Genomic DNA, 14,262 nt, shown 5'->3' on the forward strand with positions numbered 1-14,262 from the left:
GGGACGGAGAGTCTCGCCGCCGCCGCCCGGCCCGGCGTTCCCGCGCTCGCGCACCACGAGTCCCGGCGTGCCCCGCGCCGCCGCAGGGGCCGGACTACAAGTCCCGGCGGGCGGCGGGCGGCGTCCGGGCCGGGGGCTGAGGGCAGGCAGGCCGGTGGGCAGGCAGGCAGGCGCGTTCGGCAGGCAGGCGCGTTCGGCGGCGGCGCGGCTGGTTCCGGGAGCGGCCGGCCGGCGGGGGCGTGGCGTGAGCGCCAGCGCCAGGTGGAGGCGGCGCGGCGGAACCGAGAAGCCGGTGCGCTCGCGAGGCGGGGGAAGGGCGCCGGAAGGGACCGTGCCGGTGACGGAAGCCGGGAGGTGGCGCGGCGGCCGGCGGTTCTAGCAGTTTCCACGGGCGGTCGGTGCGGAGGAGGCGGCGGCGGTCCCGATGGCCAAGTGGGGGGAGGGAGACCCGCGATGGATCGTCGAGCAGCGGGCGGACGCCACCAACGTCAACAACTGGCACTGGTGAGCGGGGCGGCCCGGCCGACCGGCCCCGCGGAAGGCTCCCGCACCCCTGGGTGGAGGGAGGCGGCCCGGCCGGCCGGTGTCCCGGGAGGGGCTGTTCCCTCCCTCCCACCCCTGCGGGCGTGTAGGTGCTGAGGTGGGGGTGTCCGGGCTGGTGTCCCGGGAAGGCCGCGGCGTGTGCGGGGGGGGGAGTGCCCGAGCCTGGGGGAGTGCCCGGGGGAAGGGCTCTATGTGTGTGTGCTGGAGCGGGGCAGGAAGGGAAGGATCGGCGGAAGGGCGGATCGTCCCGGTGCGTGCTGGCTGTGTGACCCGGCCCAGAGCCTCACACCGCCCGGTGTTCTCGCAGGACGGAGCGGGATGCCTCCAACTGGTCCACAGAGCGGCTGAAAACTCTCCTCCTGCCTGTCAGGGTGGAGGGTGAGGAAGGGGCTTGTGAGGTGACGGAAGTGAGTAAACTGGACGGAGAGGCCTCCATTAATAACCGCAAAGGGAAACTTATCTTCTTCTATGAGTGGGCTATCAAGCTGGCATGGACTGGTAAGTGATGTTCTCCCCTCCTGTTTCAAGGCTGGATTCAAGTATATGATTAAGGATAAGGATACTTCTCTTGTTTGGGAAATTACAATACAGGAAAGTATTGTATTGTGATACAATATAAGTTTGCTTTTACAGCAACCAGAGTAAGAAATGTTGATCTGAACAACATAATTGTAATTGCAGGCACTTCAAAGACAGGAGTGAAATACAAAGGTTATGTGGAAATTCCTAATCTTTCAGATGAAAATGACATTGATGAAGTTGAGGTAAGCACAGTTAAAGGCTGGCAGTATGGCTGTTCTAACAGGAATCTTCACAGCATTAATATTTTCTTCCACATTACCTTTTTTTGAACATTTGTGTAGAAGTTTTTTAGTTTTAGAGACTGCTTCAATTAATAGAATCATAGAACGGTTTTGGTTGGAAGGGACCTTAGAGACCATCTAGTTTCAACCCCCTGCCATGGGCAGGGACACCTTCCACTAGCCCAGGTTGCTCAAAGCCCCGTCCAACCTGGCCTCGAACACTTGAGAGAGGGGGCAGCCACAGCCTCTCTGGGCAACCTGTTCCAGTGCCTCACCCCCCTCACAGTAAAGGATTTCTTTCTTATATCTAATCTAAATCTACCCTCTTTCAGTTTAAAATGGTTACCCCTCATCCTGTCACTACATTCCCTGATAAAAAGGCCCTCCCCATCATGTATCTGTCAGATTAATTTCTGTCTTCCAGATATAAAGGCTCTAGCACATGAAAGCATTTAGGTACCTGCATACATTACTGTAGGCTAACAGAGATGAAGTGAAATATTAATAAAACTGCACTGCTGCTTGTAAAAGTCTAGCTGAAGTCTAACTGTCATGTTGATTAATAAAAGAACAGTGCAAGTATGGCTTTGTTAATCAGCACTTGTCCTTCTTGTTTAGATCCATGTCAGCCTTGCTAAAGATGAGCCTGATACTAACTTGAAGACCCTGATGAAGCAAGAGGGTGCAAAAAAAATTAGAGATGCAATGAAAACTTACATCAGCACTCTCAAAACAGGTATGTAACAGAGAGAGAAATTTTATGGAAACCCATATGGGCTAATGCTAAAGAAAGGATTGGGGTAATGAGAGGATTAGTTCCTCACCCCACCTTAAAAGGAAGGTGTCAGAGCAACAGCAGTAGCTTTTCTGTCTCTTTTGAAAATGGTTAGCATTTGGCAAGAAGCACGTCTGTCTCTAGACACTGTAGCACAGCCCAGAAGGATTGTTTTTGGTCATAACCCAATAATAAATGGCATTTTTTTGATTTAAGTTTTAAAACTGAGAATGTCCTTCACATGCTAAAGCTCAGCTATAAAGAAAAAAAAAAGCCACTAAAATGTGTTTGCTATTCCAGTGACACAGAGTACTAGTCACTGCTTTTGGCAAAATCTGGCCTTTAGTTTGCTTTTTCCCTTGGAAGGTGCTATCTTCTGTCTAGTTTGTTGTCTTTTTCTGTTTTGCCACACTAGTAAAGGCATCTAGTGTTTTTTGGATTTGAGAATAACTGACAACTGGAAATTGCTGTGCAGGTTTTGTCATTGAATGAGCTGTCTCAGCATCTGGATGAAATTTTTTTCTTTTTTAGAAGACATCTGATTTCAGCAGTTGGAGTTAAATCAGTGTGCTTTGGTTGAGTTTGGCTTTGCTCTCTAGTACTGTCTGGGAACGCTACAGTTGCTTTTTATATCCATTCACCCGTAGTGCACTCCATGTGCGAGATACTCAGGTTTTGCTGAGTACAAACCACCACTGGTTGCTGTTTTTCCAGGATCAAATTTCTGTACCCTTGAGTTTTTTCAGGTGTTATAGTGTTCGGGGTGGGAGATGCAGTCACCCTGTGGAAGACAAGAGTGTTAGTCAGGAAGAACTGTATCATCTTGTGGGCTGGAATAAATAAGAATAGGTGGGAACTAAGTATTATGGGATACAAGATAATACACATAAAATTCTGCTATATAATGAGACTTTGCCAGTTTGAACAGATGAAGAGGAAGGAGAAAGAACAAATTTTTATAATTGGTAAAGGCAGAAGTAATAGAGCTGGAGAAAAAGCAAACATGATGCTGAAAGAGGCTGAAACTTCTGGAGTTATAGAAGTGTTAGTGCTGCTGAACAGGGCACTGGTGAGACCTCCCCTCAGTTTCTGTGTGTAGTCCTGGCATCTGGTGTCAAAAAAGATAGTTAGAAGTAACTTTATTCTGTACTACAATTATAAGAGAAATGGAGAGCCAATCTGAAAAGAAATGGGGAAGTTTGGTTTGGTTTGTCTAGACCAGCAAGGTAAAAATGCTACGTAGGTGTAATGGCTAATACTCATATGAGAACAACATGTGGAAGATAGTGATTGGTATGTCTAGGCTAGGAAGTAGAGGTGAGTTCCTAACTGTTGGTGTAGGCAGGTTCTGGTATGGCTTCAGTGGAGAGTAGTAAGGACAAGAAGAATTAATTACTTGTAAAAAGAGGTCTGTTTACTTTTTTTTAAAACTGTTTCAAGTTGTGGGTGCTAGCAAGAGCAGAGGAGAAACCGGGAACCATTTTTTGATTGTGTATTTCAAAGAACAGTTAAAAGGTTTTCTTGATCTTTTATTAGTTTCATGGGTGGATTCCTGTCTTTCCAGAATTCACCCAGGGCATGATTTTGCCCACAGTGAATGGTGAACATATGGAAACAACACCTCAGGTGGCTCCTAAAGCAGAAGACCGCAAGGTAAACAAATCTGTGCAAGCTTTGGAATTGGCAGTCTGTGGTGTAGGCCTGACTGTTTCGATGTGCAGCACATGATACTTCTTAATTCAAGCAGAGTGACAAATCTGCTCTTTACACTCAAATGTGGCTGTACCTAATTACCTCTTTACCAAAGATCTTTGTTTTTTCTCTTGGATATGTGAATCACTTATTCAGTTTTTTGTGAAAAAAGTACGTGTGTGTTTGTTCTGCTTCGTTTGTTAGACGGCCGCTAGCAGCAGTACTGCCACATCACAGTCTAAATCCATAGGAGTCAAGATCCCTACATGTAAGATCAGCTTGAAGGACACCTTCTTAACATCTCCGGAGGAGCTCTACCGGGTATTCATTACTCAGGAGGTAATGCCAGGCTTGTTCTAAGAATTGTTCTTTGCATGGAGGAGGTTGTTCCTAATAAGCTTTTTAAGGCATTCTGTAGGACAGTCACAACCCATGAGAACAGAATAAGAAGGGTGATCTGCAGAACTACTGTTTAAAGCTCGCGTGTGCATCTTTTCACACAGTTGACAGGAGATGATTAATGCCAGCCAGAAGCCAATTCCCGACTGCTGTCAGCACCTGTCTGTAGGTGTATCTCTTACTGCATGTGGTCAGATCTCTGGGAATTTACAGTTGTGTGCTTTATGGGTTTGTTTATATTTTTCCTTTTAAAGTTATGTGGTATCAAAGTATTCTTTGGGAATAGCTTCCCCTCTCCTGCATGCTAACACGTAGTTTAAGAAGAGAGAGTAGCATTGTATCATTATTTAAACATGGTCTTGGTCTTTTGTTCCTCATTTTTTTTAAAAGAAAAAAAAAAAGCAAAAAATAAGATCTTTTCTTAGAACTAGGTTTCATTAAGGAATCAACAGTAAAACAATGTGTGGCTTACAGAACACTGCATAGAATATGAAAGCTAGGGGTTCTTTTCTCTTGGCAGGCAGAATGCTTCTGTAGTGGCTATAACCTTGTTTTTCTTGCCAGGGCAGGGTTTTTGTCTTTTCTTGATGAAGACTTTACACTATTGACTTGAACCTCCTCTTCCACAAGTTTTGTAGCTGAGTGGGAGGCATTAGGCAACAAGTTTGCAAGCAGATAATGTCAAGTAATACAGGTTTTCTTCTGAATTCTTTTTAGATGGTCCAAGCTTTCACCCATGCACAAGCCACCTTGGAGGCTGATAAAGGGGGCAAGTTTCAGCTGCTGGATGGCAGTGTCACGGGAGAGTTTGTTGACCTAGTAAGTACTAACTAGTGCAGGTGTGTATCTTGCTCAGGGGCAGCCTTTTTATTTTCAAGGTATCAATTCCATAACAATGCTTCAGTTAGCTAATTGTGTAGTTCTACCTGGTGCCCAATAGCTATCTATAATTGCTGTGGCTATTGAAGCATTCCTTATAGTATGGATTAATGTATGGGATCTCAGTCTGGGGAGAAAATATGGCTTCCAGACATGCATCTACCCTGTCTTTGTGTGATTTTACTTATTTATTAGGGGTTGGAGGGATCTTAAAAGATAGTAACTGACCCTTTTCCTCTTTAGCCCTCCTGTCACTAAAGGCTTCTGGATGGGTACATTGTCTCAGTGTTTGGGGCTGTACTATGGCCTACCTTTTTAGAAGAGGAGTGGAAAGAAAAGGACACTTAAATCTCTTTCCTTCTGTGCGTGTGTGTGTTTCTCAAGGGGTCTCTAAGGCTTCAGATCAACACAATTCTAGTTGTTTTCTATTAGACTGCAGGATTTGCAAAAAATTACAGATTACTCAGTCTTTCTTTCTTTTCAAGGTCCCTGAAAAGCAACTTGTTATGAAATGGAGATTTAAATCTTGGCCAGCTGGTAAGTAGTCCAAAAATGGACTATGGTATTATAGCCCTTGCCTGTGTTTGAAGAATTTCAGCCCCATTTGCCACTCTGGCTCATAACTGGGGATCACACAGTGCTCTTGGAGCTGCACCAGCTTTATCCCAGCTTCATATCCCACATGATCAGGTCAGATCAGCCACTGCTTAGAGCAGCGACCAGGGATTAGGAACAATGAAGTAGCAACTTGCTCAGCTGTGGCTGCAACTGCTTTGAACCCCATCAAGAGGGAGCCCTCTCCTCCCTCAGTTTCTGAGGAAGGTCTGCAGCTGTCATAAACAGATTCTCTGGGAGGGATCCTGAGGAGTCTTTTAAGTGTGCTTTGCGAGAGGAGGAGCAGAGCAGCTCCTTGGGGCAGCATATACTATACTATGCACTGCTGACAGATGTGCTTTGGTTCCTCTAGGGCACTTTGCAACTATTACCTTGAACTTCACCGACAAAGGTGGTGAGACAGAGGTGTGCTTGGAAGGCAAGGGCGTTCCTGCTAGTGAGGAGGAAAGAACAAAGCAAGGCTGGCAGCGCTACTACTTTGAGGGCATTAAACAGACATTTGGCTACGGTGCCCGCTTGTTTTAATACCTGTTGTTGGGAAGGCTCTGCCTGAAGACTCTGCCACATGGACTGATAAATTTCTCACCTGTCCCTTTCTAATCTTGGCCCTGCTGCTGAGTAAAGTGGGATGACAGGTGATGAGGAAGGCCGTTGAGCAGCACCACTTTCAGTCCCTCACTGCTTTGTGCATGTCTCATGCTGCAGGGGATTCTCTTACATGTACATACTTCTATTGCTAAATAAACCTAACTTAAAAAAAACATCATGAAGCTTGTGTCCTCAGATGGGCTTGAGTTCAAAGCGTTGGTCGATAGGCTGAGGGAGGGAGGGATCTGTCTGGAAAAACACCCTTCAGTGAGGAGTGCTGATCCCAATGTGATTTACTTCTCACTTCTGGGGGAGTAGAGAGCATGAGCTTGATGCAGTTTTTAGTTTGAGCAGCTGCTCATTTTCTGTCTGCTTTTGATCTGCCGCTAGTAGATGTTTCAATCCCCCTTTGAAGGGGATCTAAGATCCTCTACAAGCTATTCCTTTCCTCCCTTGCACATCACCACCTTCAACACAATCCTTTCTTACACTTATACTAGCCTGCTCTCCAAGAACACAATTTAGTCACCCAGTGTCCAAGACAAATCAGCAAACCACTGCTAAAGAAACTCCCACCTACAGAAGGGTTCTAGCAGGTTGTGGGGCCCAGGGTCAGCTACCTCCAGGAGCTTGAAGCCAAAGCAAACTGTAGACTTTCAGTGGGGGTGGGATTTATTCCTGTAAAATAAACAAGGTGCAGTACTTCTTGGCTGACCCCACTTCAGCTGTTGCTTCAACTGGGGAGGAAGGGAAAACTACTTGATGGTTCTCTCCTGCCACTACATTTAGTTCCCTGCGAGGTCTTCTAAAGCAATAAGCTTGTTTATAGGTGTCCTGGTTTTGGCTGGGATAGAGCTAATTGGAGATTTCTTCCTTAATAGCTACAGTAGTGCTGTGTTTTGGGTTCAGTATGGGATTTGATATGAGAAGAATTGATAAACTGATGTTTTTAGTTGTTGCTAAGAAATCAAGGACTTCAAATTCTAATGTCCTGCTAGAGTGCATGTACACAAGATGCTGGGGGGGAGCATAGCCAAAGCAATGGACCCAAACTGGCCAATGGAGCATTTCATATCTAGCATCATGCTCAGTATATAGATAAGGGTTGATCAGGAAGCTCCACGAGAATTTTTGGGATGGTGGTTTTGGGATTCTCACTTTGGGATCGTGAGCCAGGAACAGGCTGGGCAGCGATCAGTGGCAGGTGAGCAAGCACATTTGCATTACCTGTTTGTATTTTCTATTATGATTATTATTTTTATTTTAATTATTAAATTGTTTTTTTCTCAACCTACAAATCTCCTTACCCTTTCAACTCTTTCCCCCATTTCCTGGGGGTGGGGGAGGGTGTGTGAGGGGCTGCCTGGTGTTTGGCTGCCAGCTGGGTTTAAACCACAACAATAGGATAGAGGGATAATCTAGTTCTGGTCAGAAGTGTCAATCTGCTTAGCCTAAAGAGTCACTGAAGTGCCCAGATTTCTATTTGAGGCATGAACTTGCATACTTTTTTTCTGCAGAGCACGTCTAGTAAGCTACAAGTAAGTAATGTTACTGGGTGAGAATTACAGCTTTGGAGATTTTATTTTTTCTAAATTTGAATGGCATGTTATAGCCATTCTCCTCTGCAGAGGAGACAGGAAAAAAACCCTTCAGTGCATGTTTGAAAAAACCCAAATGTAATTGTTTGAGTTGCCTTTTAAACTATGGAGAGTATTTCTAGTCTTTTCTGCTCACTATTCCAAAGTGATTATTCGTGGTAAAGTGTGTAAAGACATCAAGAGTGCAGTATGAAACAAAGTTCTGTATTGCATGCTTATCCCTGTGCTGACCTGTGACAGCAAAGGAAGTTGTATGAAGATTGGGCACCTGTAGATATGGTGGGGCTTCCCTGTGTCCTGCAGGGTTGTCTCCCTTAAAGCACAGTCTGGCTGGGAAAGGGGACGCGGGTATTTTGACAGATGAACTACTTGTACGCATCTGGTGGGCTGCAGGAGTGTAACGTGATGTAAGCATACTGATGTCAACGTGCAGCACGTATGTTTGGTTTTCTGTTTGGGAAATCTTGGACAGAAAACGTGGGAAGTCTTAAACAGCAGGGCTAGCAAGTGTGTTCACAGCCAAGGCAAGAGCTTTGGTAACAACAGCAAAATGATTTGAAAACTGAAAAAGTGAGCTCATTCTAAGTTAACTTGAGAATCTCGACAGCCGAATCCCGGTGTTCTCACTGTGGTTCAGTAGCTGTGCTGGCAGCTGGCCAGGCTGCGGCAGCAGTGCTTGCCTGCAGCAGGGCTCCGCTGGCCCAGCTGAGTGAGGGCAGCAGAAGGGACGCCCCGCTAATCACCTGCTGCTGGAAGGTTAGGAAATGGGACAGGAAGGCAGCTGAAGTGGAATTTTAATTGCCTTCCTTTCATCACAGACAGGGTTTACTTCGGGCATCCTGCTGCTACTCTAATAGGACATGCTTTGGCCTTAGCCAGCAACCCACATTCATGGGGCTCATGGCCTCAGAGGCCGTTTTGTGGGCTTCCAGCAAAACTGACTGCCCTGAGTTATGCTGATGCTGCCCCAGCTGGCCTTCTTTCCCTTGGACTGGAAATCATGATCCCCACAGCAGCAGAACAGGCTGCGTAGCCATGTGTCCGTGCCTTGACTGCTGTTCACAACTGAATCTATTGGACCAACCCACTGGTGGAAGAAATCTCGTGCTAAAAAGCCAGGCTAGGAGGCACACAGAGTGTATCAGGATGTGCTAACTCTTAACAGGGCACAGTGGTGGTGATTACGCCTTATACCGCTTCTGCTGTTTACTTGGCAAAGGCAATGTGAGCCTTAAGTCGTTCCATGCTAGTGAAGGTCCCTGCACTACATCTGCCTGCCCTTAGCAGAGACACACTTCTTCAGCTACAGCTGACATCTGGTGCAGCTATACAGATGTTAATGAGAAACCCCAGACCTTTGCTTTACTTGGAAGTGTCAGAAGAGCCAGACAGTTTGCAGTCCTTCAGCTCTTTGGGGGAGGGCTATGTAAGATGAGGAAGAAAAGCAAGGTCCAGTATGCTCCTGCCCAAAGGCTCTTCAAGAATCTGAACTGACACAGGATAAGAGGGAAAGTCTTGTGAATTAAAGAAAAAGGTTAAAAAACCAGAAAACAGATAGAAGTAAACAGTGAATTTTTCACAGTGATGAGAGGTCAGAGGTGGACACTAACTGGCTATGCACTTATGAGACACGTGAAGAAGATGAGTAAGGAGGAGCCATCAAACAAAATAATATGGGGTCCCAACCAAAGGGGTCTCTGAATGTATTTAGTGAATTCTGGAATTTCTTGCAACTGGTGATAAGGTACCACTAAAAGTTTACATGGATTCAGAACAGGAGCAGAAAAATTAATGGAAGAATAAACCAAGGGCTATTAAACAGAACAAACATCACATCTGGCTCAAGAAGCCTCCTCGCCACCAGCTGCTGGCAACAACAAAAGTACTTCAGGGAAATAGCAGTGTGCACTTGTCCTTCTCTTTACTCCTCCTCTCTAGTCACCAGCTGTTGACTGCTGTCAGACTGGATGCTGGTTTAAGTGGGCTTATGTTATGACTCACCTCACCCTTTCTCATGTGTTTTGATCATTTATGTACATGAAACTTCTATGGGAAAATCAGGCCACAAATCAAACATATTGAAAGCCCCTAACCCAAGTAACTATTAAAACTGCTTTGAAATATCATCACAGCCCTACTTCAGTGGCAAAATGGGAAGAACTTAAGTATCTTTGAAAAAAGCTAAAGTAAAAATAATTGGATGTTTCCAGCATGACAGGGTCTGACATAGTCTACCCTAGAAGACTTACTTGGGAAAGTGGAGCAGTCTTTCAGAATCTGATGAGGAATGGGGCTGCGGAGAGGGAAGCAGGAAGAGAAAGAGGTGAGAGTCAAAGGAATTAGATCAGTCTAACATCAAGTCATGAAAAAATAGTGAAAAATTGAGTCAGTAACCTGTAAATACCCCGTCAGGTAAAAAGTAATGATCAGCACACCTATATCATGGCTACATCAAGCACAAGTCTTATCAAGTCAACCTAATGCCTTTCTTTGACAGAATATCTGGGTTTTATTACGACTTTAGGCAACGCTTTATATGATATTTTTATTAGTAAATAAGGAAAGGCCTAACAGAGCTGTAATGAATCCAGTATGTTTCATTATAGAAGATAATATACTTGATAATTAAAAGCCAGAAATAATTTATATCACCACTGCTGCTGTAAAACCCTCAGAAGACAAGTCTAGGATTCAAAATTATCTTGACCAAGTGGAAAAGTGATCCAGGAGAGAGAAAAAAAAAAAAAAAGTATATTCCACCTCACTGAATTGCAAAGTTTTACACTGAGGTTTAACCACCAGTAATGTGTAAAAGAGGGGAGGCAACAGGCTTGGCAACAAATCTGTAAAAGATGTTTAAACTGGGCAGGTTGTGGTGAATTTTCATATTAACATAAATTTAAAACACAATGGAAGAGAACAAAAGCTGCCTGGACAGGCTGGGGTTTGTAGGTCTTGTGAAGAAATCTTTCTGTACAGCATTAAGAAAGCCCCAGATAAAGAGCATGGCTTCAGTTTTAGCTCCCCCCTTCAAGAAACATGTGAGTTACTTGGAGTGAGCCTAGTGGCAGGCAATGAGACGGACCAGAGGTCCAGAAGTACAGCTTCTAAGGAAAGCCTGAAAGAATTGGATTTGTTTAGTCTAGAGCAGAGAAGATGGCAGGAAATAGGGAGTGCAATGATAAAATTCTGAAATACATGAGAGGTAGAAGCAAATAAGGCAATAACATGCTCTCTGTGACTACTGCAGATAAGATGCAGTGGGCTTAAAATAAAGCAGGAATGATTTAGATTGGCTGCTAGGAAACTATTTCTCCCTGCAAGAACAGTAAAGCTGGGGGTTACTGTGGCATCTCCATCACTGGAGAGCTTGAAGCCCAGAAGAGAGCGAGACCTGTCAGTGAGGAATGATTTACCATGTTCCTGTGGTGGGGCTGTGTAGTTTCTCGAACCCCATCTAAATCAGTTTTCTGTGGTATACCCCTGTGTGCAAAAGCTGTGATGCCTGGTGGGGCTGACAACTTTCTCCTGGCTCTTGAGAAATTTCAGGGCCACCCTGCCAGCTGCTGCTCAGCTCCCACAGCACAGAGAAGCCTGGCATGGTGGGGGATGCTGGCTGGCGGATGGGCTCTGCTGTGGCCCTTGGCCCATGTGTGATGGTCAAGCTGTGCAGGGCTGTGATCCCTACTGCTGGGCTCCCATGCAGTGAGAGAAGAATAGCTGACATGCTTGCAAGGACCTGGAACAAAGCAGGGGCCAGGCCCCGCCAGCTGGGCTCCTCTCAGGCATTTCCGAGGGCCAGCTGGCTGCTGCGTGGCAGGGAAGGAGGGTGAGACATTCCTTTCCCGACTGCAAATGTGTGGGTCCATCCTCTGTGGAGACAGAGGGAGTGAATCCTGTCCTGTGGACGCATTGGACAGGGCTACCCCAGCACAACTGGCATCCCTCTGCATGGCATCAGTGAAAGCAGAGCAGAGGACAGGCTCTGCCAGGTGCTGGGGACCCGCCAGGGGTGATTCTCTGTACTCAGGGTGAAGGCAAAGCCCGGGAGACCAGGTCTTGCTACAAGTTCCTGTTCACCCAGTGTTCATGCCGTGGTCAGCAGGGCTACAGCCAAAAACCTGCAGCTAGTGTGAGGTTTTTGTTACTAGTTTTTTTACTCTTCTACAGAGAAGTCGGTGGCTTTGTGCCACTCGGACACCCAGCCCAGAGGGCTGATGTGGCCACACAGTGGTGGTGGATCCCTTTACCGTCTAGGAGTGGTGATGCCTGAAAGGTTGGGGGTTTTTTTGGGTTTTTTTTTTTTTTTCCTTTTGAGAGGTTCAGTATTAACTCAACCATCACAACTACACTTTGCTCTTTCCTAGGCTAAGGCCAGGCCTTGCAGTTCAGGTCTACTCCACAGGCTTTGGCCAAACTCTCCTGACATTATCATCCTCTGTCTTCTCCCCTCAAAGCAGCTCCTTCTGGGCCCAGCTGGGCTTTTTGTGTGCTTTCCAAGCAGCAGATTAATGGAGCAGGAGCCCTGAAAAAAAAAGCAGACAGTGTCTCTGTTGCTGTAAATATGTTTCTATGAAATCTCTTGTTCATCCCTGAGCGATGGGCTGCACTCACCCTGCCTGTCCCTCAGGCAGGTGACCACGCACCCATGCCTTCAAGGTGTCATTCATAGTCAAAAGTTCTTTGTACAGCTTGCTCCTTACTTGTCTGGGGCCAAGAAGGGAGGTCAGCAGGGACAAGGACATGCTGACCATTGTGTACAGTTTGTGTACAAGCTAACTCAGCTGCAAGTCAGATGCCAGGGAACTGGTACAGCTGAGACACATGAAGCTCCAGTCCAGGCTGGAAAACTAAGACAACTGAACTGGTCAAGAAGTCTTATGTTCAAAGCAGCAGGCAAAGATGCAGCTTGAGACTGACACAGACTCCATGACTTCAGGTGACATCTCCAGGTCTTGGGCACCTGCAGAATAAGGGCCGCAATTCCTCCTGTTTCCATCCTCTAGCTGTGGGATTTCTATAGCCCAAGAGTTTCAGAGAAGGGCTCAGCATCCAGCACATCAAGGTCCTTGTTGCATGTTGGGCATGTTATATACACAGTGGTAACCTGCTGACTGCCCATCCTGGAAGAGTGGTTTTCTCTGCGCAGCTTTTCCTGCAGTGGAGCTCAGCCTGCTCCTGCTGGCTTGGACTCCATGCAACAATGTTTTTGATGTGGCAGAAGACCAACAGGAAGCTCAAGCATCCTTCACCAAGAGGAGCCCTCTGCTCCCCCCAGGCAGGGACCAACCAGCCATGGCGCCAGGCAGCTGTGGAGCAGAGCCCTGTTCTGGAGTAGCAGATAACCCTGGACAGATGTGCAGTCAGCACAAAACAAAATTAGCAAGAAAGGGGGGGAAACAGCTGAAAATAACAAGAACTTGGAACTGGTTACAATTTACATGGCAAATTAATGGGAACAAAAAGCTGTGATCCCTGGAAAGCTTTGCAAATCCCCCTGCTATCATTAGTTGTTGGCTCTGGAGGTGGTTTGCCAAACCAGTTTTCCAGCTGGGATGATGCCGGTTTTGTTTTTTCACCTGCTCCCATGCTCAACACCTGCTTAAAGCAGGGCGCTGGTGTAAGGTCAGCTGGCAGCCTGCTCTGGCCATGCTGAGCATGGAATAAAACCTGGGGCCAGGGCTGAGACACAGGCAATGCACTGGCTTCTCAGCACTGACCCTGATGGTCTTCTCGTAGGCTTCCTTCCCTGTGAGCGGAACTTCACCTATCCCATGGCTGTGGCAGTAGGCTCCAGATAGTCTGTTAGCTGCACTTCTTGCAGCCAGACACCATCAAATGCAAATGCTAAGGGAAGGAAGCAAAGCTACCACGGTCTTTGCAGTACAGCTGGAGCTGGGGATCCGAGACACATAACATTCACCATAGTGTCATCCCTCTCAACCAAAACAAACAGCAATGTATGCTTCTATCCCAACTGAGTTGCATCAGTCACACACACATATATAAAGTGCTTTATTGCAGCATGAGAATAAAGAATTATTCTCTATGAAATTTTGTTGGAATAAAAGACATTTTATATATATTATATATATAAAAACACAATAAACTTGAGTGGAAGCTTAGAGATTCATCACTTAAATAGCAGTGGGCTGGACAGAATCTTTGATGAGCTGTAAAAATAAACACTTGCTTAGTATCTCCTTCTCCCAGTGTGTAAGGTGCTTGTGTGAGGAACAACACTGCTTCTTGTTTCTCATGCTCCAGTTCATGCCTGTATCATCCAAACCAGAGGCAGTGAGGCAGAACAGCCACTCAGCTGTCAAACAGCTTTTAGCAGGGGGGCTCAATGCAAGGAATTTTTCTACAT

The 14,262-nt window shown here is 46.3% G+C and overlaps 1 protein-coding gene across 1 annotated transcript; it reads left to right on the forward strand.

Annotated features, from left to right (window-relative positions):
- The first annotated feature begins 322 nt into the window (after positions 1-322).
- On the forward strand, positions 323-6,457 carry AHSA1 (activator of HSP90 ATPase activity 1). The gene is made up of 9 exons (XM_074909232.1): positions 323-504; positions 851-1,041; positions 1,225-1,307; positions 1,965-2,082; positions 3,686-3,774; positions 4,018-4,152; positions 4,930-5,031; positions 5,577-5,628; positions 6,059-6,457. Exons 1-9 carry the CDS (start codon positions 425-427, stop codon positions 6,229-6,231), a joined length of 1,023 nt encoding a protein of 340 aa, XP_074765333.1. The 5' UTR covers positions 323-424; the 3' UTR covers positions 6,232-6,457.
- The last annotated feature ends 7,805 nt before the right edge of the window (positions 6,458-14,262 follow it).

The sequence above is a fragment of the Athene noctua genome, chromosome 6 (assembly GCF_965140245.1).
Source record: "Athene noctua chromosome 6, bAthNoc1.hap1.1, whole genome shotgun sequence".
Taxonomy (NCBI): Eukaryota; Metazoa; Chordata; class Aves; order Strigiformes; family Strigidae; genus Athene; species Athene noctua.

Bases quoted from the DNA above. Each gene is read 5' to 3' on its own strand.
- AHSA1 (XM_074909232.1), top strand. From the start codon at position 425: ATGGCCAAGTGGGGGGAGGGAGACCCGCGATGGATCGTCGAGCAGCGG. The intron at 505-850 runs GTGAGCGGGGCG...GTGTTCTCGCAG, and splicing joins AACGTCAACAACTGGCACTG to GACGGAGCGGGATGCCTCCA. The intron at 1,042-1,224 runs GTAAGTGATGTT...TTGTAATTGCAG, and splicing joins TATCAAGCTGGCATGGACTG to GCACTTCAAAGACAGGAGTG.